The following is a 24739-nucleotide window of genomic DNA, read 5'->3' as shown; positions in this document are numbered from 1 at the left end:
CAGGCCTATTCAATTTACTATACAACAGATGCTTCAATGCCCATGCATGGGAGAGGAATATTTTTAACAGACTATAAAGAAAATGGCAGTAGAGATAATGACATTATGGCATGTGACACCTCTTGCGTAATTTACATGAACAAAAGGATTTTTATGCCATTATATGTTATTCAAGATTTTTAAAACTTTCCTACATTTTCTGAAAAAAACCCAACACCCTGAATAAAACACCCCAAAACCTTAACAAATCTATACAGAGGAGTTGAAAACATACTACCTGTCCAGAATGGCTCTCAATAAATCTGTCTCTATAACCAAAAAACTTTTATATGCATAACATGCACATACACAACCAGAAATAATTTGAAATCTACTCAAATGAAAGGTGAAAACTACATCTGATAGCACTGCAGAGGGGGGAACAATGTTAAAAACCTCTGATCCTGTATTAGCTAACAAGCAATTTAGAATCATTGGCTAAAAGTCCTTCTGTGTTTGGATCTAGAATATTAGATGCAGCCATTAGTTAAAGAAGACATTCACAGGTCAGACTCCAGAACCAACCTGCAAATACAGCTGTGCTGATTACACCCCCGTGCTGATTACACCTCCAGCTGCTGCTACTTTTGGCCCAATTAGTGGGCAGGAAGAGCCCAGCAGCATTACAGAGTTTGGAGGTGTTTGCTGGACTTCCCACACCAGGCTCTGGGCAGAGCAGGCACCAAATGCCCCTCAGGGGACTGCACCCACGGGGCTGGGCAGGCAGGCAGCTGCCAGAGGAGGGGAAGGGATGCTGGGGCAGAATTAAGGTACAAACGAGCAAACTGAGATTTGAAAAGGTAGTTGTTTAAACCTATTACAATTGAAGAGTTTTGCCACCTGCAGTGGTAAAGCTGAAAATTTCTACTAAATCTATAAAAATAAGAATATTTTTACAGTATTTTCAGAGTTGTCGATAATCTTTTACTAGTCCCCCTTGCAGTAAACAATGCTGAACTCATTCTAGCTTTTGTCCTATACTTTTCTTTCCCTGCTTCTGTGTTTCCTTCCCAGAGTGTCCATACTGACTTAGTTTGCACTCTGCATCATTACAGATTTTCACTTTTGCTCCTTTCTCCTCTTCCATCTGGAGGTTGATGAACCCACAAATGCAAACAAATATTTTCTCGATAATCAAAAATACTTCTGCTTCTGACTATTTAAAGCACAAGGAAATTAAAGGTGGTAACAATGAAGACGAGAATCCTGGTTGCTGCAAGTTTTTACTGCTCAGTAAACCTAGATTTCAGTTGGAGAGCAAGATTAGATCATTGGGCGTTTTTTAGCATTTATGTTTATATATTTATAAAGGAAAAGGAAAATAGTATTTGCAAACTAACTTCTTTAAATATACTATGGTTAGCACTTCATACTAATAAAGTATTTAGTAGAAGTACTATCACGTAAGCTCAGATGCTGCCAAGTAAATATTTGTCCCCTATAGAAGTCAGGTCAATCTTTCACATCAAATGTCAGAAGACTCTGTCCCTCCCCACTCATCCCTGCAGTGTGTGGGAGCAAGAGCTCAGGAAGTCACATAAAACCACACCAGCAAACATGGGAACACAAAACGCACATGAAAAGACAGGACCTGTCTGTGTGTGGGGGGGCTGCTTTACTTTAATTGTGATGTCTGAACTACAACAAAAGGAGACAAGTGCTACATTAAAAATTTGCTATAAATGCTTACTAAGAATTTTGTTCTAAAATGGTATACAATGCAAGTTTAAACCTTTTAACCAGGCCTCAATGTGATTTTCACATACGCAATTTTTGAAAAATGCCATTTGGGAAAAAGGCTGACCGTACCTTTTTCTGTAAGTTTTTTTGTTTGTTTGCTTTAAGGATATATTTTTCAGATAATCTAAAAACATATATCCAGTCACATTAGATACAAATTCCTTCACATTATTCACTCCCTCCAAAGCTGCAACAACCTGACCACACATTTGGAAAATACCGGATGATTTGTATGCATATTTGTCATCAGTATTATTTCAATTCACTACAGCAATGGTTGCTAACACTGATGGGAAATAGCACACAACCGGTATTTCTGTTGCTGGGACGACAACCACCACCAAAAAAAGGCAGTGACTTGCAAGGAGCATGCATGACCTAATAGTTTTGATAAGAAAGAGGAAAAAACCACAAATGCCAGCAATCACAGTTTACAGTACAGCAGCACTTGGGGCTTGCCTTTTACCTCAGGCTTCCTAGAATTGCCCTTGGGAATGCCCTTGGTTAAGGCAGGTACACAGTAGTAGATTTTTGACTTAGATATAGATTTTCATTTAGATTTCAAATATGGGTGTTCTGTTATGCCACTCAAGGGTTTTTTTAAAAAAACTGGGCATGCCTGTGAGCATAAAGTTGTGTTACTCATGGACACGTGTTTAAGGAATAGCTCAATTCATGCTAAGCACTCCATTGGAGACCACAGTCTTCAAATTCCTATTTGCATTTGCAGCAACACCTATATGACCTAGGATATAGGCCAATATAATTCTATTTCTCCAATTAAAACAACCCCACAACTATTTAAAAGTTTCAGCCCATTTCCTGGTCAATGTTCAAGCCTTACTGCCTGCTTAGTTGTAGAGAAGCAAGCATTCATGGGGCTGTGCATCAATGAAGCCAGTCTGGTCTGAGCTTCACCCTTCCTTCCCAGCAACAGTCTTGGGAGGGCACTTAAATGCCATCGATGCAGATTAGAGTGCAGCCCTGCACTCCAGCACACAGTTGCATGAGCACAGCTGCCTCAGTGAGGGCAGAATGAATGCCTGCATAGATGGGAGCTTCTGAAAGCAATGCTGCTGCCACAGAAACCAGCCTACAAGAACTAGGTAACTCCTACCAAATTTATCAATGGTCGCTGAGATACATGTGTCTAAATGACATCTGCTTCAGAAAGTCCTGTTCCACATAGGTGGGGCATTTGTGTGATATAATCCAGAATATCCACTTGATCATTTCAAATAATGAATATTGGAGGGAGGTTTAGGCTGCGTTAACTTGTATTCTCTTTTTCTTAAATACGTAAATTGTTAAGCTGCTCATAAATTATACACAGTAGAGTTTTTAATACTTAATTTTTAGCAATTTATTTTGGAATTAATTTTTAAATGGGAAGTTCAGAACCATTTCAGAAAACACAGTTCCCATTTAACTTAAAAATAGCTGTATAACTCATCATGCCTAGAAAAAAAGTAGCATGCAAAATCTAAAAAGCTCTTTCAAAGGGCGGGGAGATCAAGTGACTGACTACAAGTGAGTGCTATGAGTAATTAAATAATAATTTTAAAAAGTAAAAACCTTGTTTAAGTTCTATTCCTCCTGAATTTTTAATGAATGACATTTAAAAATATATTATTGGCTGAAAAACTCATGATACTGCTTTGCAAGCCTCCTCAGAAAGTTTTGGAAATTATCTTAAATCCAGTCATTTACATCCATTATATCCCTCTAATCCTAAACATCATATGGAAGACATTAGAGAGTCATTGACACTATGCATCCTCTGTGTTGCATGACCTCAGGACAACATGCCAATTCCTTGAAACATGGCTTGGTTACAGAGTGCAAATGGGATCAAGCCATGTTTTAATCATGTTTCCAAGTTGCTCTAGAGACCTAGACTTTGCAAGGCTGCAAACTGGAAAAAAAACCCAAAACCACCAATGCTGAAACATGCTTCAGCTTCAGAGGCACTAATACACTGGGTTGTACAGAAAACCACACTGACACCCAACGCTCCAACAGGGCCCCATAACGCAGATTTTAGTAGGACGTTATGGGTTATAGACACTGAGCAAAATACACCTTCTGAGACATGAAAAAACCAAATCCTATGCAGCTAAGCCACAGAACACACTCCATTTGCATGTATATATACACAAATGGCATGCAGAAGAAAAAGCCCTTCTCACCATCTCTCTGGCCAGTACCTTTCTTCTCCAATCACCTTGGCCTTGCTCAGAAAGATCAAGGCTGGGTTGGATGGGACTTTGAGGAACTTGATCTAGTAGATGTCCCTGTGCATGGCAGGCGGTTGGAACTAGGTGATCTTTAAGGTCCCTTCCAACCCAAACCGTTCTATGAGTCTATGATCCTTGCTGTGCACAGGAGAGAAGAGCTGGCCCTCTCAGAGTGCTGCTGGGGAGGCAGCATGTCTGGCATGCCATGCCCTGCTGCTGCCAAGGGTCCTGAAGCTGGGTGGTGCCGGAGGCATGGCGGGACAGCCGCCTCGCAACCAAACACTGCCAGGCCTAGGGGCTGGTAACCAGCCCCATGGCACAGAGCCCCAACGCACAGTCCCTAGAAGCAGAATGCCTCGGACATCCTCCAAAAGCCAGGAACAACCCTCCTCCCCAACACAGCACTGGTAGCAAGGGACAACAGCCTCAAGAGGTTGTGATGGAGCTCTCCCCCAAATCCTGAGCTGGAGAGGCAACACAAAGTCAAACAAAGAATGACATCTGCTCTATTGTCACACTGCCTGCCTTCCTTGGAGATTGGGGCAGTGCAGTACCAACAAAACGTATGTATAAAGGGTCTATATATTTTCACGGGAGGAATGCCAACTGAGATACGGTACAGCAGTTGCCACATGAAAAATTCCCTGTGGCAACACCCAGGGCATCTGCAGAGAAAGCATCATAGTCTAAAATTTGAAAATGCCAAACCACATGCTCTCTTTATAATACAGTCATTTATTAAAAGCAAAGGGAAAAAAAAACACCCCGCATTTAATTCTTGATCTTTGCATACAAATCCTGAAAGACAGAAGGCCTGTATGCACCGGAGGCCAGACGGTTTGCAAGTTTATAATTCTACCGAGAATTTTCAAATGCAGGAGAGGGTGGAAAAAGATTCTGTACCTCCTTAACCTCAAAGGATCACACAAGTATACCTAAGCCAGAAATTATACCTCACTTCAGGCTGCATGTTCCTTTCTATACACATTTACTATTTCCAGCTTCCCTGCTCATAATTTACATAGCTTGTACACTTTGTGTTTTTTTTTAAATTCATAAGCAAGGCCTCTACAGTCTCCTGCCTGACTCTTATTTTGAATATACTCTCATGCAGCAGCCAAACGCTCATGAAAAGCCCTGTAACATGTTCACTCGGTATTCCCTATAGATGAAAAACAGCCTTAGTAAAGAAAATTCAGTTATAAGCTGTTTAGTAAGAATTCTTTTTAAGAAACCACTGTGTATTCATTACAAAAATAGCATGACTTAAGAAAAACTAGTGTCAATTCATTTGAAACTCCTGTTCCCCAAGTCTGTGGGTGTGGCACATGGGATCCTACTACATTAAATCCATGCAGTTGTTCTCTGTTATTTTTCATTCATGTATCAAATTAAACGCTCTTAAGTCTAATGCCCATCTAAAGGCAATGTGCTATACCTTCAATTAAAACCATGGATAATACATTTCATTTTCATGTTAACCACCTTGCAGGAAAGTCAAACCCAGAGACCAAAAACTGCAAGATGATACTCACCTACAGTGAAAAGAATTGCATTGCTTTGAGATGCTCAGAGAGATTTTCTCTCTTGAGTTGTCAAAACTAAATTACCAGAGGAGCTGCAGACTAAATTTAGACTCTCCAGGGCTGCATCCATCCATAACCTGGCTTTTTTGGCACATCACTACTACAGCAGGCATTCAGAACGCTCAGGGGACACTGCACGTTGCTCGGCCTACTTAGCAGAGACGAAAACACATCTAAGACTCCCAAAGAATACAAATACTTTATGAGTAAGCCAGCCTCTTCCTTTTCTACTCCTCATCGTAGCAGCTCTGTTCCTGTAAGTGGCACTTTGTGAATAGGCTGGTATTGCTACAGCACGTGTATTATCAAAGCTACTTCACAACAATGAGAAAAAGAAGGTCTGATTGCTTTTTCTGTCTTTATTACAAATTGTTACATTAAGCTTTAGGTATGCTCTGAATAAAGCCTTTAGTAGAGGCAGAATGTCACATTATTCCTTCTTGCTTAAGTTCAGAACGTCCAAAATTATTGCTAGGTTGGCTGCAAAATGTGGGCAACCATGAGGTCTCACAGCCAGCTACTGAACACGAGCGTAAGCCACATCCAGGTAGCTCATGCCTCCTAAAAGTAACGCCTTCAGGCTTTTCATTCAGACTTAACATCCCCTCTCTTCCCTACTCCACTTTTTTTGGCCTTGCATTTAGCTTTTTCTGGTCTCTCGATTTCTCCTTATTAACAAAAATGAACAAGAACTGAATAGTAACAGCAGGACAAATCTTAATGCTTTTTTCTAAAAAAGAATAAAATGTCCATACAATTTTACAGTAGGTTATAAAAATTCCATTATAGCGGCTCTGCAGCTTCCTGTTAATGCTGTGAAATGTTTCATAGTTGTAAAGAGTTTCCCACATACTCCTGCTCTTTGAAGTCCTGGAGAAATGCTCATATTTTATGGAAACTAACATTAAGCTGCATGAAAGCTGCCAATGCTTCAAGGAACATCAGCCAAAGGAATGCCAGAATGAATAAGTTAGATTGTCCTCAAACTACGGTCCATACCATGCTTGTTGGCGCTCTGCCTGTTAGTTGGCTGGTCATTTGTGCTACTGTTTCCCTAGTTTCCATCCTGTAAACTACACTATAAGTACACTAAATAAACTATACATACATTACATAAACTACTTTGAGGTTACATGGTAAATGACATTAAATACAGAAGGATTCCCAAATCTTCTTGTCCATCTATCTTCAATACCTACACATGCATGTCTTGCACGTGAGAAACAGACTGTGCAGTCTCAAACAGAAAGGACTTAGTCTGTAAGACTACTGTGCTCTAGTGTCTGCAATAATCTAGCAAAGTTTAGATTCATTAGTTCAGAGAGTAAAGTCCTCCAGATCACAGGAAGGACTGCACTAGAATGCTTCTTCAGATAAGGAGCTAGTAAAGTACCTTCTGGGATTGTAATGAACATTAACACAAAAATAAGAACGTGTAGGTATCAAGCTTGACTACCAAACCAAATGGGGAAATACAAGTTTACATCTTTGACCTGTTAAGATATGAATGCAAAAGCATCAGGTAACAATAGCAACCAATATAATCCAGGAAGTTCTAAAGGAAGAAAAGATTTAATTTTATACAGGATGGAGTAAGAGCTCTAATGAGACGACCCTTTTTCAGTTTTTCCCTTGTGGTATGTCCCAAAATCCTCACTGGAGGTCACAGAAAAAGTTGTATAAGAAGCTGTGTAATGAAATGGGACTGTGGATTTGTGATAATTTCTATGTTTTTCTCCTGCCTGCCCCACCCAGCTGAAGTCTCTCAATCTGATCTTGAATACCTTTAACTCACTGTATTCTGCATAATCGAAGTTTTCTCAGATAACCTCTCCCCTATTTTAGGAAAAGGTTTTGGGTTTGGGTTGTTTTTGTCCTTTTTTTTCTGTAAGCCTACACACATTTAACTTGATGGAGAATTCACTTCAAAAGCTTCCTTTCAGCTATTTATGAGCATACAAATAGCTACGCAGGAACAAGTCAATAACTTGTCTAGTATGCTTCCTGTGTCAAACAATGGCAAACACTGGGTATTTTGGGATGAAAATGCCCATTTTCTTGTATCTTTCTATCTCCTTATAAGTGTGCATGCATGTGTATATCTATATATATACACCTATCTATATATAGCTACACCCATATTTACACACATCCCCATGTGAATATTTGCTTTATGTATAATTCACCAAAAGAAAACACTTAGACTAACTTCCAAACATGTAAATATAACAACAGCTAAATATAGCACTTTAATTTCAAGTCTAATAACTATTAAAAAGGTTATTTCCCATGTTCTATGTCTTTAGTTATTTAGTTTATATCAGTTACTTACATGCACTTTATCCTGAACTTTTTCAACCTCAATTTTATAGTCATTGTGCCAGCCTGTGAGCATGCAAGCCTGTTTCTGCAGCTGAGATTCATTTTTTAAATTTTGAAGAGTAGACTATGAGGCTATCATCCTCAAAGGATTTCCTGTACCTTTCAGGGAACATCTCCGAGACAGGAAGTTTACCCACAACGGTAGGTAAATTCAAATATATGAATGTAAGACCCCACTTATGCATTTCGGCTGGACCAGTAAATAGCTGAAATGTGGTAATGTGGTTTCAGTTCTATGTACTTAGAGCATTGTTCTTCATAAGTAAGATATTCCCAGCATGTCAGTTGTCTGGAAGTGGCGATCTAAGTTAGATCCCCTCCAACACAAACATCTTCAAATTTAAAAGTCACAGTAGGAAATCGGAAAGAATCACTCCCCAGGGGCATCTGTATTCCCAGCAAAACATCAGCCTTTGTCTGTGTCATTCTAGTCATCATCTAGTTACGGACCCTGTTGTTTAACATGTATCTTGTAGTTGCCTCTCTGATTAACCAAAATGTCCAAAGTATTCAAAACCATTACCCTTTCTTTCAGGGCTCATTAACAAATTAACTTAAGAGTTCAGTTACATTTAAAAAGGCAGATTTTCTTGACAAACTTCTAAAGCCCTCACAGCAGCTAAAGGTTCATTTCCTCAAATCCATGTTTTTCTTCACAACCATACTTGTGCTCTTTTCCTGCACGCATCAGCAGAGATTTGAGGACCCTTACCAGGAAGGAAAAGGTGCTGGAGAATTTTGTTCATCCAGGGTGTCAGTTCTGGATTTGCCTCCTTCAGCTATGTTTACTCTCCATTTGAAAAGATACCACCACCCCAGTGGCTTTAAAACACAAAAGCTTATCACTGTATTCTTCTCTTGCTTAGTCAACCTTTTTATTACCTCTATGTATCTTCTGCTACATCTGTCCCATTCACTTCTGCATCCTCTATGCTTTCTCAAGGCACCTTATCTTTCCATGATTAACATGAACACAAAAATGTTTCCTTTGCACATACATTAGCCTATTTTCTCAGAGTAACTGTTTTATGTCAAAGTTAAGAGTCATCTATTTTCAACACATCAGAATTTAAGTGGTTTTAAAATAAACATTTGTGGAGCATACCGCGCTTTCTTACCTGAACAGAGTTGTTCGACTTTTGTGTAGTTTAAAGCTAATATATCATTAACCCATGCAATGATGTCATGTCTGCTCATAGTCTCTTGGGTTATAGAGGTAGAGTACACGTTGACCGCCATTCCCCAACTAGGAAAAAAAGGACAAAAAAATATTTTTGACATTTTGATAATTGTTTTCTAGATACAGTGAATTCACATTTCTTGTTCAAAAAAAAGAAGAAAAAGCTGCATCACTGCACAACCTTCTCTTATTTATTGAGAAAGGAGGCTTAATTTTTTATTCTTTGATGATACAGAATCTCCTCAATGTTCTCTTGGAATCTATGACCATATTTCTCTGGCTGTCACTGTGAACTTAAAGAACATACAAACCTACAATATTCTGCTTAATGCTAATAAGGTAGGAAAAAAAAGAATTGGACAGAGCCTAAAGATACACAGACAGGACAAGAGACCTGGAATTTCATCACACAGTGCTGCACAAATACAGTGATCTGACATCTATCTGTCAGTCTTTTGCCACTTCAGGATGATCACTGACTAAGCCAGTATTTAATTTTCAAATAACTCTAGAAGATGTAGCTGTTCTGCTTACTCAAATACTGTTTTCTTACTGAACAAGAGCCTGTTGCATCATTAATTCAGTTCCTAACAGTCACAGAGTGAATACCAGATAGTATTTTTTACCAGCTTACCAACCTCTATCCTGAAAGTAACTGAGACTTGTGCCCCAAACCATCTGGTTGGAAAGCTGCTGTGGACCCCGATTCTAAATAGTTAGGAACATTTCCTCTCAGTTTAAACACATTTGTTCTTCTGCAAACATTATCCTCCAGCTCTAATGGCTTTTTCTTCCCCAGAGCTGATTTCATAATGCATTAGGGACAGCATTCAGAGTCTGTCCCAATGCCCAGGTAGTCTAGATTAAACAAATCAATCCTCTAACTCTCTTATCAAGTTAGACCTTCACTTACTGGTCATGCCAGAAGTTTCAGACTGTGTTCAGATAATGTTTCACCAAGATCTTGAAAAATGGCCCTGGGTGCTGAAAATTCATAGCCACATCATCTTAAATAGATTCTTCTAGTTAGCTGAGGTCCTCCCCTGCAAGTATGTAATTCCTAGTAGCTGTCATCGTCAGTCCCCAAGTGCACAGATTGGAAACGCATACTACTGGATTTTATTCCCTGTTATTCTATACTAGTCACATCATTCAGTTGCAAGAGATTGCTAAGAGAAAAGATGAGCACATTCAAGTTTAACTCATCAATAGTTCCAAAGAGCAGAGCCAAGAACATTCATGGAAAGAGTAAATAATATTCCCAAGACTAGTGGACTTCAGGATGTCCACTATTAACAATCCCAGTACAAGGTCTCAGAAAGGACCAAATAGTCAACAAAGTTGCAGTATTATTCTTGAAAAGAAAGTGTTTGGTGTGGACTGCAGAACTTTGAATCTAGTGAGACCTGTAGCTAACACTTAACTGGCTAGCTCTGGTGCCAGTCTTGCCACCTCAGCCTTGGACCTCAACCTTCTCCCTCAGTGAAAGAGAACAGGATCCCTTGTGTGGGATCCAAGGTCTGCATGGACTATTTCCATTGACAATTTACAAAGATGTAACTGTTTGAAGCTGAATAGACAATTCTGCAGAGAATACAAAGACTGCAGGTTAGCTCCATCCATTTTTTAGGTGTGCTGGAGGAACTCAGATAAGTGTAAAAACCTACGAGCACGAAAATTGACACAGTAACATATAGGTGTGTAAAAGTACATACAGGAGGAAACGTATTTAAAATACAAGATGACGAAGTTCATAATCATAGAATGGCTTGAGTTGGAAGGGACTTTAAAGAACATCTAGTTCCAACGCCCCTGCCATGGGCAGGGACATCTTCAACTAGACCAGGTTGCTCAAAGCCCCATCCAGCCTGGCCTTGAACACTTCCAGGGAGGGGGCAACCACAGCCTCTCTGGGCAACCTGTGGCAGTGTCTCACCACCCTCACAGTGAAGAATTTATTCCTTATAGCTAATTTAAATCTACCCTCTTTCAGTTTAAAATTGTTACCCCTTGTCCTATCACTACAATTCGTGATAAAGAGTCCCTCCCCATCTTTCCTGTAGGCCCCCTTTAAGTACTGGAAGGGCACTATAAGGTCTCCCCAGAGCCTTCTCTTCTCTAGGCTGAACCACCCCAACTCTCAGCCTGTCCTCATAAGGGAGGTGCTCCAGCCCACTCATCATATTCGTGACCCTCCTCTGGACCACACTTGAGCATCTCCATGTCCTTCTTACACTGGGAACCCCAGAGCTGAACACAGTACTGCACATGGGGTCTCATGAGAGCGGAGTAGAGGGGGAGAATCACCTCCCTCAACCTGCTGGCCACACTTGTCTTGATGCAGCCCAGGATATGGTTGGCTTTCTGGGCTGTGAGTGCACATTGCTGGGTCATAGTCAGTTTTCCATCCACCAATACCCCCAAGACTTTCTCCACAGGGCTGCTCTCAATCCACTCATCACCCAGCCTGTGTTCGTGCTTGGGATTGGCCCAACCCATGTGCAGGACCTTGCACTTGGCCTTGTTGAACTTCATGAGGTTTGCACAGGCCCACCTCTCAAGGTCCATCTGGATGGCATCCCTTCCCTCCAGCATATCGACCACACCACACAGCTTGGTGTCATCGGCAAACTTGCTGAGGGTGCACTTAATCCCACTGTCTACATTGCCAACAAAGATGTTAAACAGTGCTGGTCCCAGTACCAACCCCCCCCCCCCCCCCCCCCCCGAGGGATGCCACTCATCACTGCTCTCCACTTGGACACGGACCCATTGACCGCAACTCTTTGGGTGCGACCATCCAGTCAATTCCTTATACAGTGAGTGGTCCATCTGTCAAATTCATGTTTCTCCAATTTAGAGACAAGGATGTTGTGCAGGACAGTGTCAAATGCTTTGTACAAGTCCAGGTAGATGACTTCAGTTGCTCTTTCCTTGTCCACCAGCTCTGGAACCCCATTGTAGGAGGCCCCAGATTTATCAGGCACAATTTGCCCTTAGTGAAGCCATGTTGGCTGTCACCAATCACCTCCTTATTTTCCATGTGCCCTAGCACAGTTTCCAGGAGGATCTGCTCCATGATCTTGCCAGGCACAGAGGTAAGACTGACTGGCCTGTAGTTCCCCAGGTCTTATTTCCCCTTTTAAAAATGGGTGTCACGTTTCCTCTTTTCCGGTCAGCAGGAACTTTACTGGACTGCCATGACTTCTCAAATATGACAGACAGTGGGTTAGCCACTTCATCCACCAGTCCCCTCAGGACCTGCGGATGCATCTCATCACATCCCATGGGCTAGTGCACCTTCAGGTTCCTTAGATGGTCTTGACCCTGATCTTCTCCTACAATGGGTGGTTCTTCATTCTCCCAGTCCCTGCCTTTGCCAGTGTAGCTGGAGCCCTTGCTTGTAAAGACCGAGACAAAAAAGTCATTGAGTACCTCTGCCTTCTCCATATCCCGGGTGACCATATCTCCCTTTTCCTTCCAGAGAGGACCCACATTTTCCCTAGCCTTCCTTTTATCACCAACATACCTATAAGAGCTTTTTTTGTTGCCCTCGATGACCCTGGCCATATTTAATTCTAGGTCACTTTCTATGAAACAAGTTTCACAAGCACAGATCATTCAAATTGTCCCCATCTACTGACATTAAAATCCAAAATATAAAATCTCAAAATTTGCCTGATGAGAAAGAAAAAAATTACAAATGAAGAAGAAAGGACAGGGCAGTAAGGGAAAGTAGGCTCAAAAAATTCATACTCCAATAGTCAGGCTACTACTGCCAACAATTCATTCAGAACCAGGCTGCCCCTCTACCCGCTTCTGTACGGGCACCTCCAAAGTACGGAAGAAATCGGCTTGTCCTCAGTCTGTTCAGTTCGTCCTGCAGGTTCCCAGACAGCACAGCTAATTGTATGAACATAGTACTGTATTCACTGTAACAGTTAGCAAAGGTCATTTTCTTGGCACACATTAAGTGCTTGGATTGAACCCAGCATTAGCAACAAAGTTTTAGAAATAGGGAGTGCCCTTTTACTCTTAAAACCACACCGTAATGGCTACCCATAAAAGCTTAGCTTCAACATAAGGATGGAAGGGACTGAGCAGGCAAATAGCACCTTTGTTACTACCAGCATCTGAAGTTTAAAACATGTCACTGTTAGCATGATTTTTTACTTCAGTACTCTTAGCCATTTTACATAGATAAGAAACTAACAGAAACATACTATCAGTACTAAACTAAAATGTTCAGAATTGTTTGTAAGATTAGTTCAAGTAAACAGCTTAATAGTGACTTTAGCATTCACTTAAGATTCAGAATAATAAGTTTAATATTAAACCAAGAGATCAATATGGAACAGTCCACTCACTTCTAGAGAAGCTAAAGATATTTAAATTCCAGCATTTGAAATAAAGCTACTCTGATTTGTAATTGCCACTACTTCACCCAGACTTCAATTGTCCTCTCGAGGCCAGGCAGAACTCAGAACAACCATCAGCTACCAGCAGTGAAAGCAGCAACTCTACTCTGTTAAAAAGATCAATAAAATCCACATGCAGGAAGGAAGAAGAAATTTCCTCATCATCCTTTTCCAAAAGCAACTGCAAAGAGAAATACCTATCCTGCAAGCAACAAGAAAGCAAACAACTTCCTTTCCTGCAGTGCATGGGACGGAGAACTCTACTTCAGGAAACAGTGAGTAAATGAATAACCTTGAGTTTTACAGTGATACCTTGTAAGGCATTCTGTAATATAACTTATGCTGTGTCTTCAAAGGAATTATTATGGTCTATGGGTCAAATGAAAGTTCAGGCTATTTGTTACAGACAGTAGCTTCACATTCATACAAACAGGTATGCACAAGGGTGTATCAATACAATTTTAATCAAACTTATGCTAAACAAATCAGAATTTCTGTTAAAAAATTCAATAACATGCCAGTGCCATTTATCTTCAGTGACTTCTTAACATTTGTCTGAATCTTCCATGGTCTCTTCTCCTGAAAGAGTTCACCATGTCTTTGCTGCTTCTGTCCCCCACCCTCCTAATGGTTGTGTTTTAAATAAACTCAGCTTCGAAAGGTTTCCTTTACAGTAAGCATGTTCTAATTTGGTGTTCAGATACACACATATCCTGTTTGCCACACAGACTGATCTTTAAAAAAAAAAAAAAAAAGAGAGAGAAGAAAAAAAGAACAAGAAGGCATAGGTAGCAGAGCCGCCATACTCAGCAATAGACAAGAACCCCCGTGCTCGACATCCACAGCTGGGCCTGGGTTTTCTCCAGGACTCAGTTCCCCATGTGCTAAACTGCTTTGAAAAATGTGATCCAGTTTCAAAACACATTAATAAACATTTGTAAAGCAATGCAAGAGAACAGCTGGACAGGTGCAGATGCACCAGCCATTCTCTGTGAATGGCCAAGTAGCTAACAACTTGATTGTATGTCCTAATATACTACTTCTTCCCAATAACACTATTTACATTTTCATCTTGCTAGGCTTTCCCTTGTTTAGACTGAAGGCTCTCAAGCATAAGATTGCAATGAGGCTTATACAAGCCTTCAAACCAGCATCTACCTGAGACCTTCCACCTTTCATAGAGATGCCTGTAAATTCTACAGTAACTAAAAGCAGATTGAAGATATCACATTATATCCCCCACTTCAGAGCTCACAGGTGGAGATTAAAAACCTCTGGCTGTTACAATACTGCCTAACCGCAAAGGACTCTCCCTTGTTTTACTTTTAAGAAACTGAAATTAAAATCACCAATAAATACAAACAAGCCACAAACAAAACACTTCACACACACACGAGCACCACAAACTTGAGTTCAGATGATTAGTTAGGTGGTGAAAATCATGTATATGCTTAAGAAGCTTCCCCAACCAGAAATGTACTGACTCAGCATGTCTGATGGTAAACAGTACACCCAAACGAGTATTAATTTTTTAAGGCATTACATGCAGCACTGAATGTTCAGCTATTAGGCATTTTCCACTGCCCTTGCTACAGATAACTGCAGCTGTTACAAAGTACTATCCAGCTGTGTTTAAGGACAGTTTTGTAAGAGGCATATTTACTTTATTTTTCCAGGGAGAAACTAACAGTTGTTGACAGAAGAAGCTGTATTACGACAAACCAGTAATAACAGCAAGACTGGAAGGATTACAGCAATGAATCTATCTGTAGCAAAAAAACCTCATCACTCATGCCATCACCTCTGAACCTGCAAGGCCTTCGTGTTTTGTACAGTTAGGCACCGTATGATGTTTTTAAATGCAGTAGAAAGCCTGTGTGACAATACAAAGAGGAGCCTTCTGGAAGCTGGCACCTGATAGCATCAGGATAGATACTGCCAGTAAAACAAAGGATCTCGCACCAAAAATTACTGAAGCGGAAGATACAGCAGAAAGGCTAAGATATAGCCGGGAGACTGATGTAGTTCCTGTTGGAAAGATTTTCTAGATTAAAGCTACTCCAAAACAAAAATCCCTGAAGAAAGAAACCTGCCAGCCTCAGTAGCTGCATCCCCGTAGAAGGAAAATTAATCCTTTCATATCATTCTGAAATGGCAGCTGATTTGCAGCTGGACCTTGCCTGCTTCTTTAACATTCACTGCATAAAGCCTTAGCCAGTCATGCTACTGAAAGGAGTCCCGAGGACAGAAAAACAACACAAAAAGCTCCTGCACAATGCTGACAACGCTGTTCTTGCTCTCCCTTTTGACTTATGCTGTACTCCTGCAGCAATTTCCGTGGCCATGGCCACGGCCCTCACATCAGAGCACTGCAACTGAAGCGATATTTGTAGCAAGCAGTATAAAGGCTCTATCTAGTCAGAAACTCAAACAGTTAAAGATCAATCACAATGAGGTATTGCCATGGAAAAAAGAAGAAAAGGAGAAAAGAATCCTGAGGTTGTAAAATTGGGAGAAATTCGCACCTTTTAACATTTGAATGTCAAATCTCTTGTGCATTGTTCCCATGTTACTAAATAGCCTTGAAACGTTAAAAATCTTTTATTATCCGTGTATCTCATTCACTTCTGAACACCATTTTACCTTTACAACCTGGATGTGACTTGAAGACCTAAAATGATTTGTGAAGCATGCTACAGAGTCCAGACAAGACTGAGGCAATCCATGTACATTTTGATTGCTTGAATGCTGCAGGATTACCATTTAACAGAGCAAACAGCATATTTTCTATTGTTCTCATTGCAGTTCCCTGTTCAAATGCAAGTGAGGTTAGAGTAATAGAGATTTACTTTGATTGGATTAGGTTTTATTCTTTTAAATTAGAGGCTGCCTGCCAACACTGGGATGTTCTGACCTACATAAATGTTTATGATGGGTCTCAAGGACTGGTCTAGACCCAATCTGAGTAACTCTCATAAAGAGTGGTCGTAATTCTGTTTTGTGGTACATATGGCTTTAGAAAAAGTAAAAAACTCCAAAAACATATTATCTGAGAGGCAGAAAAAAAACTGGTTCTTTTCCAGACATTCAGTTCCCCCAAATCTGAAAAACACAATCAAAAGTATTCAAACAATATACACACTTTGAGCCAAAACCTCTGTGATGGCCCAATAACTAGCAATGCATTACACTGTCTACTACATAGTTTTTACAAAATAGTTTTAAGTTTATTCACTAACCAGTTATGAAATTGGGGCAGTTCACCAAAATGAGAAGAACAGTTACAAATTCCAAGAAAATGATTTAGTGCTTGGAAGATATTAGGGCACCTGAGGAGGACAAGCCACATTCACTGACTCCCTTGAAGTTGATTTTTTTGATCTGCCAGTCATATTTGCATAGCATAAGTAAGATTTTTTTATTTCTCCAACTACCTTCTCACTCCTGCTGCCACTGAAACTGTACGGCAATATAATACATAACGTCATGTCTCCACAGCAATACTAACACTTTTTTTTCAGGGTTCACCTTTGCCTCCAAAAGTACAACACAATATTAACACTTAAATACATGATATCTAAATTGTGACTGAAAGTATTTGCATACTCTGAAAGATTCCTTATCAATTTTTATGAGTAAACAAATCTTAACTAAAAAATACATTCTTGACAAAACACAGGTTCAGGAAAGGCAGACATCAATAGCTTACACAAAATGGAAGCAATTCAGAGCCTTTGGCCACCACATTTCCACACAGGTATACTCACTCTGCGTGGAAATGAACCACAGCAGTGCACAGCACCCCCAAACTGCACCACAGCCGAATAAAGCTATAGCAGTGCTCAGCACTGAACAGACAAAGCACTCATTAACGTGGGGAAAGGATGCACAAATTTCAGTATAAAATGAATGTTACTACAAATTAAGAAGACATTTTATTAATGAAGAATGACAAAAAACTTTGAAGTGGGCTGAATGAGAGAAACATAAGTGTGGCAAGACTGCAATGCTAAAAAAAAAAAAATAAACAAACTGCTTTTACTTGCAGTTATTACACCCCACCCCACCCCCCGCCCAAGGCTTTCAAACTCCAGGATCTTAAACTTGAATTGCTGGTCTGATGCCCTGAAGGAAGACATTCAACCTGTAAAATTTTCACAACAGACAAGGGGATTGGGAGCGGGGGGGAAGAGGAAAGGTTGATTTAGAGAAAAATAATTCTCAGACTTATGTGGTAAACCCAAGTCATTTAGAAACACCTACATTTTAGAAAACAGATGAGGATCTGTGACCATTTTGTAACTAGAAAACCTTGAAAAAGCTGAGGAAAAAAACAACATTTAATCTTCTGTGAAACAAAATCTCAATTCACCAAGACACTCCTGGGAGCTTTAATTCTCCTTTTATTCTTTTTTCTTTCTTTAATGGAAAGTAACAGATTACTAAGCATACACACAGACTTTGCTAAAGGATTTCTGAGAGGTTAAAAACATGCCATAAAGCAAGGTAACAGCAGTGCTGAGTACACTCATCGTGGTGAAGAAAGGATGCCTTGAGAGGTAGCACCTGTTAGCAAGCCTCAGTTCCTAGCCTGGGTTCTGCAAATAACAGGGGAGCCTCCTATCTTTTTGCTCCCACTAGATGATGGATGAGTAGTTGTATTTTCAGAAAGTAGACTCCCAAGCGCTTTAGCAAATACAGATTTACTGGAAAATGAAGGCAGCAGCAGAGGTGAGCTTGTCTCCAAACTCACTGCCTCACAAGTGCAACGTGTGAACTCCCAGGCAAAATGACAGCTACACACCCGAGCGGTCACCTGCATCTGCACCAGGGAAACATCTGCCCCCAATTAGGAAGGGATAAAAATAATCAGAAACCCTGATTAAGAAAAACCAACACTGCCAGGCACCCAGGTTTGCTGGGCACCCAAGACACTATGTTGGAAGCACAACCCACCAGCACAGCAGCCACGCTGCAGGCCAGCAGCAGCTCTGGCAGGGCAGGCAGCCCGCTGCTCCTGACTCCTGCCATTTCCGCCTTTTAAGTCCAGAAAACACTGTAGGCAGGCTTGGGAGTTCCAGCAGGGATGACATCCAACTAGAGTCAGATGAAGTCACCAAATGAATTTAGTTTTGACCTATCCAGGGTTTTGCCGGCCCCCTCCTCCTCCTCCCTGACATGTATATATTCGGAGGTGAAAGGCTAAAGTAACGCATTGATTTACTCCAAGCATAACGTATTGGCAAATGAGACTTTGTAATACTATACAGCCCTCCTGACGGGGGGCCTGAGCAGCCTCCAAGCGCCTCCCATCCCTGCGCAGAGCCCAGCGAGAGAGCTGCCTCTGACTCAGCAGGAGACGGACACTGAGCATCCACAGGTTTCAGAGAAGGACAAGTCTGGGGTGAAGGGAAAACAGGATTAAACAAGGGGAAATGCAATGCCTTTCTCCTAACACATAGCTGCTGTTTCCTAACAGGAGACTGCAGTACACTTAATAAAGCCTGGTTGTCCGAGGCATGCAAAGTTAACCCGGAGAGCAGTCTCATGGGAAAGGTCTTGAACTAGCTAAAGAGGGACGACAATACACCTTTTCTACTCACAAATGATGTAATGTGACACAGAGAACAAGGACTTTCTCATGCATCAACTTTTCTCTCTTTTACATTAAAAACAAATGTAAATACACACCAATTTATGCATTGCAAAATGTATTCGAACCTTAACACATATGTGTTAGAATCAGAGAATACCCTGACTTGGAAGACACCGACCAAGGATCATTCAGTCCAACTCCCTGTTACCACAGGAAACAATACTCTTTGAAAGTGGCCTCTTGGAGGTGCCTGGAGCAACACCCAGGAAAGTATAAGAAACAGCACAGCAACCGCCTGTGCAACTGCCCCAGGAGCTGTGGGCAGAGGTGTCAGAGCACAACCTGCAAAACAGAGCCACAGAGCTGCCAGGCAGGCAGCCACGCTCCATCCCTGAACGAGTCATCGTGGCAGGAAGGTGATGACACCAAGTGGGGGTATAAGACAACATTTATTTTAAGGCACCTTTACCCTGCAGTTGTAAACAAGCATGTGACAACAGATGAAGCAACAGGCAACCATGCTGTCTGCCTTCACTGGTGTATCACTCTCTAAAACGTGGCTGTGTATTTCTGTAACGTAAAATATTAAGCTCTAGTACTGTTTTCCAGGGTTCCCACTGCTACCACAGCTCTGTTGCCATTTGGGGTTCAAAGCAGAAGTGCCAGGTTTTCTGCTGGGTATGCAGGGCACTCAGCAGGCAGGTTTCTAGGACCAAAGTCCAGCAGACGTCTGTGACCTGAACCGTATGTAAATCCCCTGCATCACTGCCTCTGCAGATCACTGGGCCAACACACTATGTAGGTTTTTACTAGGCTCTGCGTTCAACCTCTCTCCCACTTCTCTCTACACCGCTGGTGAAAGCTAAACCAAAAATAACAATAATAAAAAAAAATCTCAGTGTTCTGACATCTCCGATGTTGTTGAAATAGGCCCAAATGAATAACCCTGTCTTTGGCTTATACAAACTCCCTACAAATTGTTATTAATACTATACAGCTTTCAAGTGTTAACACTACAAGCCATGACACTTAATTTTGGGTTTGGATACCAAAGTAACTTGTCCTCTTCCCTCATTCTGATGAGTTAATTCTATACAGACAAGGAAACATTCTGAAATTGTTCTGGTGCTCAAGATATTACCAGTAAAAGACTTGCACTTAAGAATTAATCCTACCAAGGACTCTATAAAACAGGGCTGAACTTCTAAGTACAATTGCTTAACTGCTAAATTAATTTTGAAACAACTAAAACTAGAACTCACTAATCCTTCACAGAGTAAATTGCCCTTTAGGAACACACTAGCTCAACCATCTGTGATTTATGTAATGTATTATTCTTGCTGTGTGCCAGTAACCACAAACTTATTTTACCATTGTTCACTACCAACGCAATTGCTGAGACTACCAGCATCAAGTAAAGCTTCCCCAAAACCCATTTTTTCAACCATGTTGGTCTTTAAAGGTCTGTGAAGTCAGCATTTTCTTTTAAGATTTTAACTTTTAACGTCTCCTGCCTATCTAAAGGGGGAAATCCCCACAGCTTTGTTTTCCCAAATAATGTTCTTTAGACGGTGCTTACTGTGTTGACGCAACTGTGATTGTAAGAACAGAATTACTGGCAGTTACAACAGTCTTTATCTACGAGCCCCAGTAAAGCCTTGTACCTTAAGCTAAGAGAAGCATAGATGTACTGTTTAATAGGATTTGGCCTCCTTTCGTGGAATATCTTGAGGTCAATTCCTGAAGTGTATTGCTTCCAGCTGGCAAACGGTGACACTACCAAGTTCAACTCCAACAATAAACATGGCCAAAAAAAAAGTTTATTGCTTGAGTTACCTTTGACTACATATAAGTGCAGTTAAGAATCTAATAACCTGTGTTGCAATGTGAATATTTAGTTTCTTCAATCTTCTCAGTGTTGCTGTAGGACATGCGACAAGACAGTTCTGCACCACTCTCGGTAAAAGCACATCAAACTAAGCACACATCTGACACAGTTTAAGAGTCGTGCTCACAGTTAAAACATTTTCTGTAGATTGAACATCAATAATGTTAATATTTTCTGCATGAAAAAATACACAATTCCTTAAAAGCAGAGGGAGTAATTTATCAGCTTTTAACTTCAAGACATAATCTTTAATTGCAATGTACATAATTAATTTCATGACATAGCACAACTATCCTTTTGCTCTACTGTGTGTCTACGAACTTTTGGTCATCCCTGGGCACTAAATTGCAGAAGTTGCTCCCAATGACTTAGAGAATGCAATACGAAGTAATTAATACACTGCAGCAGCAGCAGAAGTACAGGTTTTGCAAGAATTAAGCTAGAAAACAGTTGAAATTGATGCAGTTGAACTGAGGCTGCATACACACATTTTTCTTTTCCATTTGAAACCTTTGATGATAGGATGATTTCACCTTGGTGGCAGTACTAAATTTGTTGCCATATGATATTCCTTCTACTTTTAAAGCTCCTGATTTCATGACTTTGTTTTGTGGGCTGTGTTTTGAACTCAAGAGCTGTTTATGCCTACTAGAGTTACAGAATAGGATCATGAAGTGACTCGGGTAGGCAGGGACTCCAGAGATACCCACTCCAACCTCCCATTCACAGCAGACCCAGCAAGAGAAGGCTGCCAATGGTCCCATCTAGCTGAGTTTTAAGTCTCTCCAAGGACAGATATTCCACAGCCTCTCCGGGTAACCTCTTCCAGTGTTTGACTGTCCCCACTGTGAACATTTTTCTCATAGTACCTAAAGCTATTTCTACTGTTGCAGCTGCTGACTGCCACTGCCTCTCATCCCCCACCCCGTGCACCTCAGAGAAGAATCTGGATCCACCTTCTTTACTTCCCCCTCCATTAGACAGCCAAAGACTGCAATAAGATCGTTCCCTCTCCTGAGCACTCTCTCTTCTCCAGGCTGACCAAACCCAGCTCACATGGCTCCAGCCCCTGACCATCCTGGCGGCCCTCCGCCTCACTCACTTCTGTATGTCACTGTCTGTCTCAAATTGGAGAGGCCAAATTCAGATGCAGTATGTGAGATGTGGTCTCAGAAGCACCAGAGGGGAACAATCACTTCCCTGGAGCTGCTGGCTACATGCCTGCTAATGCAGCCCAGCATGGGCTTGGCCTCCTTCCCTGTAAGAGTGCGCTGCTGACTCATGTTCATCTTGTTCACCAGCACCACCAGGTCCATATTGTATAGAGCTTCAGGAACAATTAGAGGGGGGAGCTTAAGGTGGTAGTGGAAAAAAAACCCCTCACCATATTAAAAATAGAGCTGCTTAAGAGACAAGGCAGTTGTTAATCTACAGCATCCCCATTGCTGTGAAACTCATTACACACTTGAGGACCACAGATTAAAAATGTACATTGGAAAGCCAAACGTCTGCAGGCAGAAATATTTATTAAAGGAAAAAAAAGAAAATACTCCTTATGCCTCCTTGAGTCTGACAATTGGCACATGAACATGTTGACTGAAAACGGTGTTTTCAGATCCTGATTCAGAATCTACATCTTGCATAACTTTGAAACATTATTATGGGCAAGGAGTGATAGGGACCCCAAACAATAATGCTGTAAAATGTAATTAACACCATTCTGCACAACAAGGTTTCCAACAGAATGGCTATTTACATATGAATGCTGTCCTTCTAGGAAAATATATCCCTTCTATTCAACCAATTATCATTTCAGTGCCTCCATGTTCTCAGCACTCCTACACACCATAGTCTTTCTGTGTATACGAAAGCTCCCATGGGACTTTTGTATTACTGGGTTATGTACTCCACTTCCATACAAACAATTACTCACAGATTCTGTAGTTATTTTAATAAGCTATGATTTGTATAACACTGAATCCATAAGCAAAGCAAATGCATATTCTACTTCAAATATTTCAGTGCTTCCTATTCATGATATTACTGGACTAGCTCTACAGAGATTAACCTTAAGAAGTGAAGCATAACAACCATGTAAAATTTGCCTAAAATGAATTTTCATTCCCCCCAAATTGTTTAATACATATTGCCAGCAAGCCCTTCCGAGCATCAACACTGCATTCCAGAGTGACAGGCAAGAATTTGCATTCATGTGTATCTCTGAATAATTACAGCTGCTTGGGTAGGAAATCTGTACGGTACTAAGCAACCCTGCTGTAGGGGGGATATCCACTTGAGTTACTCCCAACAGGTAAAACTGAAGCCCCATGGATCTCGCTAACTAGCTCTCAGGATTCCAAATTGCCAAGAAACATAATACTGAAAATTAAACTTCTGAAACAATACACAGAACCACATGGAAAAATGGGACACACAGCATTGCTTTACACTCTACCATTAGAGCAAAACTATTCTTTTACTCTGTCAACTGCCACACTGGAGAAGGGCCCATTTTACACAGAAGAAATCCCAAAATCTAAACTGAGAATTTTTCAGTTTGCACAGCTTGTTTAAATATTGTTCCAGGCCACTAACTTTCTGTTTAAATTCACACAAGCTCACACCAGTATTTCTGTCCTTGCCCCCTCCACCCATACAGGACCCAGATTCACAGGCTCCATCTTCCATCACCTCACCCATATTTCACACCCCTTCCCTCCCCCAGTCAACACGAGCAAGCAATGGAGGCAGTCGTACACAAGGCCAGAAGATCAAGACCACAACCTGCATGGCATATTCCTCTCCAGGCAGAACGATTTGACACAGTTATAGGATTTCCTACAGAAGCTACATCCCTAAGTCTTGACTCACTGATGAATGTTTACATTTTCCTGTTTGGATGGTATAGCAAAAAAACCCAGATTTAACACAAAAGCACCCTTCACTAAACATGGGGCTCTATGGTAAACAAGAAATCATTTCAGAGTGGTTGAGCTGAGCCATTTAATGGTTGTGCTTTAAGTATAGAGAACCTTCTCTATCAAATATTTAATAACTTAGTATACCACCAGAAAACTAGAAAAACTTCTGTCAAAATGTCACAAGCAAGATTTTAATTTTGAATTAAATATGCAATAGCATGAAGACAGCACAATTGTGTTAAAGATAAAAAAACCACCGCTTTTTAAAACCCCAACAGTTAAATGCATGTTCAGTAAACTTTTATAGCTGATATTCCCTTTCCCCTCCTACCTAATTATAATGAAACAATATGAAGAAGATGCTTTATCGGTGAGTCAGGCAGCAGAGATCTGAGCAAGATCCAAACAGCTACAGAGTGCTCAGCTAACACCATCCACAGAAGAAACACGGATGTTTTCCATTTACGTTCCCTAGGACCGATACTGGAAGCAAGCAATCGGTGCCGCTAGCTGGAGGTCAGGATTCAGGGAGGAAGGAGGATGCAAGTATCGAACGCTGTCCTGGTGCAGCGCGAGTCTCGCTGCCGCCGCCACCACACTTACTCCGCGCTACAGCCTTCGTGCCATCCCGCTCAGTGGTTTGTGTGATTGAGAACAGATGTGGCAAGACCACTCGTTTTCAATTATCAAACAAAGGCTGAAAGTTGCATCTCCAAAATGAAAAGCTGGCACACAATTTATCTTCTTCCTTA

General features: G+C 41.0%; 1 protein-coding gene across 5 annotated transcripts in view; it reads right to left on the bottom strand.

The window, feature by feature from the left end:
• MAPRE2 (microtubule associated protein RP/EB family member 2) overlaps positions 1–24739 on the bottom strand; it is a 102611-nt gene that overhangs the window by 29380 nt on the left and 48492 nt on the right. For 4 of the 5 annotated variants that reach the window (XM_074880618.1, XM_074880624.1, XM_074880602.1 and 1 more), the window contains one exon: positions 9103–9230. The exons of the other annotated variant lie outside the window; for it this stretch is intronic. In XM_074880618.1, coding sequence (XP_074736719.1) covers positions 9103–9223 — 121 coding nt within the window. In that variant the 5' untranslated portion in view covers positions 9224–9230. The remainder of the gene's footprint in view (positions 1–9102; positions 9231–24739) is intronic. 5 annotated transcript variants of the gene reach the window in all.

The sequence above is a fragment of the Strix uralensis genome, chromosome 1 (genome assembly GCF_047716275.1).
Source record: "Strix uralensis isolate ZFMK-TIS-50842 chromosome 1, bStrUra1, whole genome shotgun sequence".
In the NCBI taxonomy this organism is placed as follows: domain Eukaryota; kingdom Metazoa; phylum Chordata; class Aves; order Strigiformes; family Strigidae; genus Strix; species Strix uralensis.
This window is presented reverse-complemented; position numbering and strand designations above follow the sequence as displayed.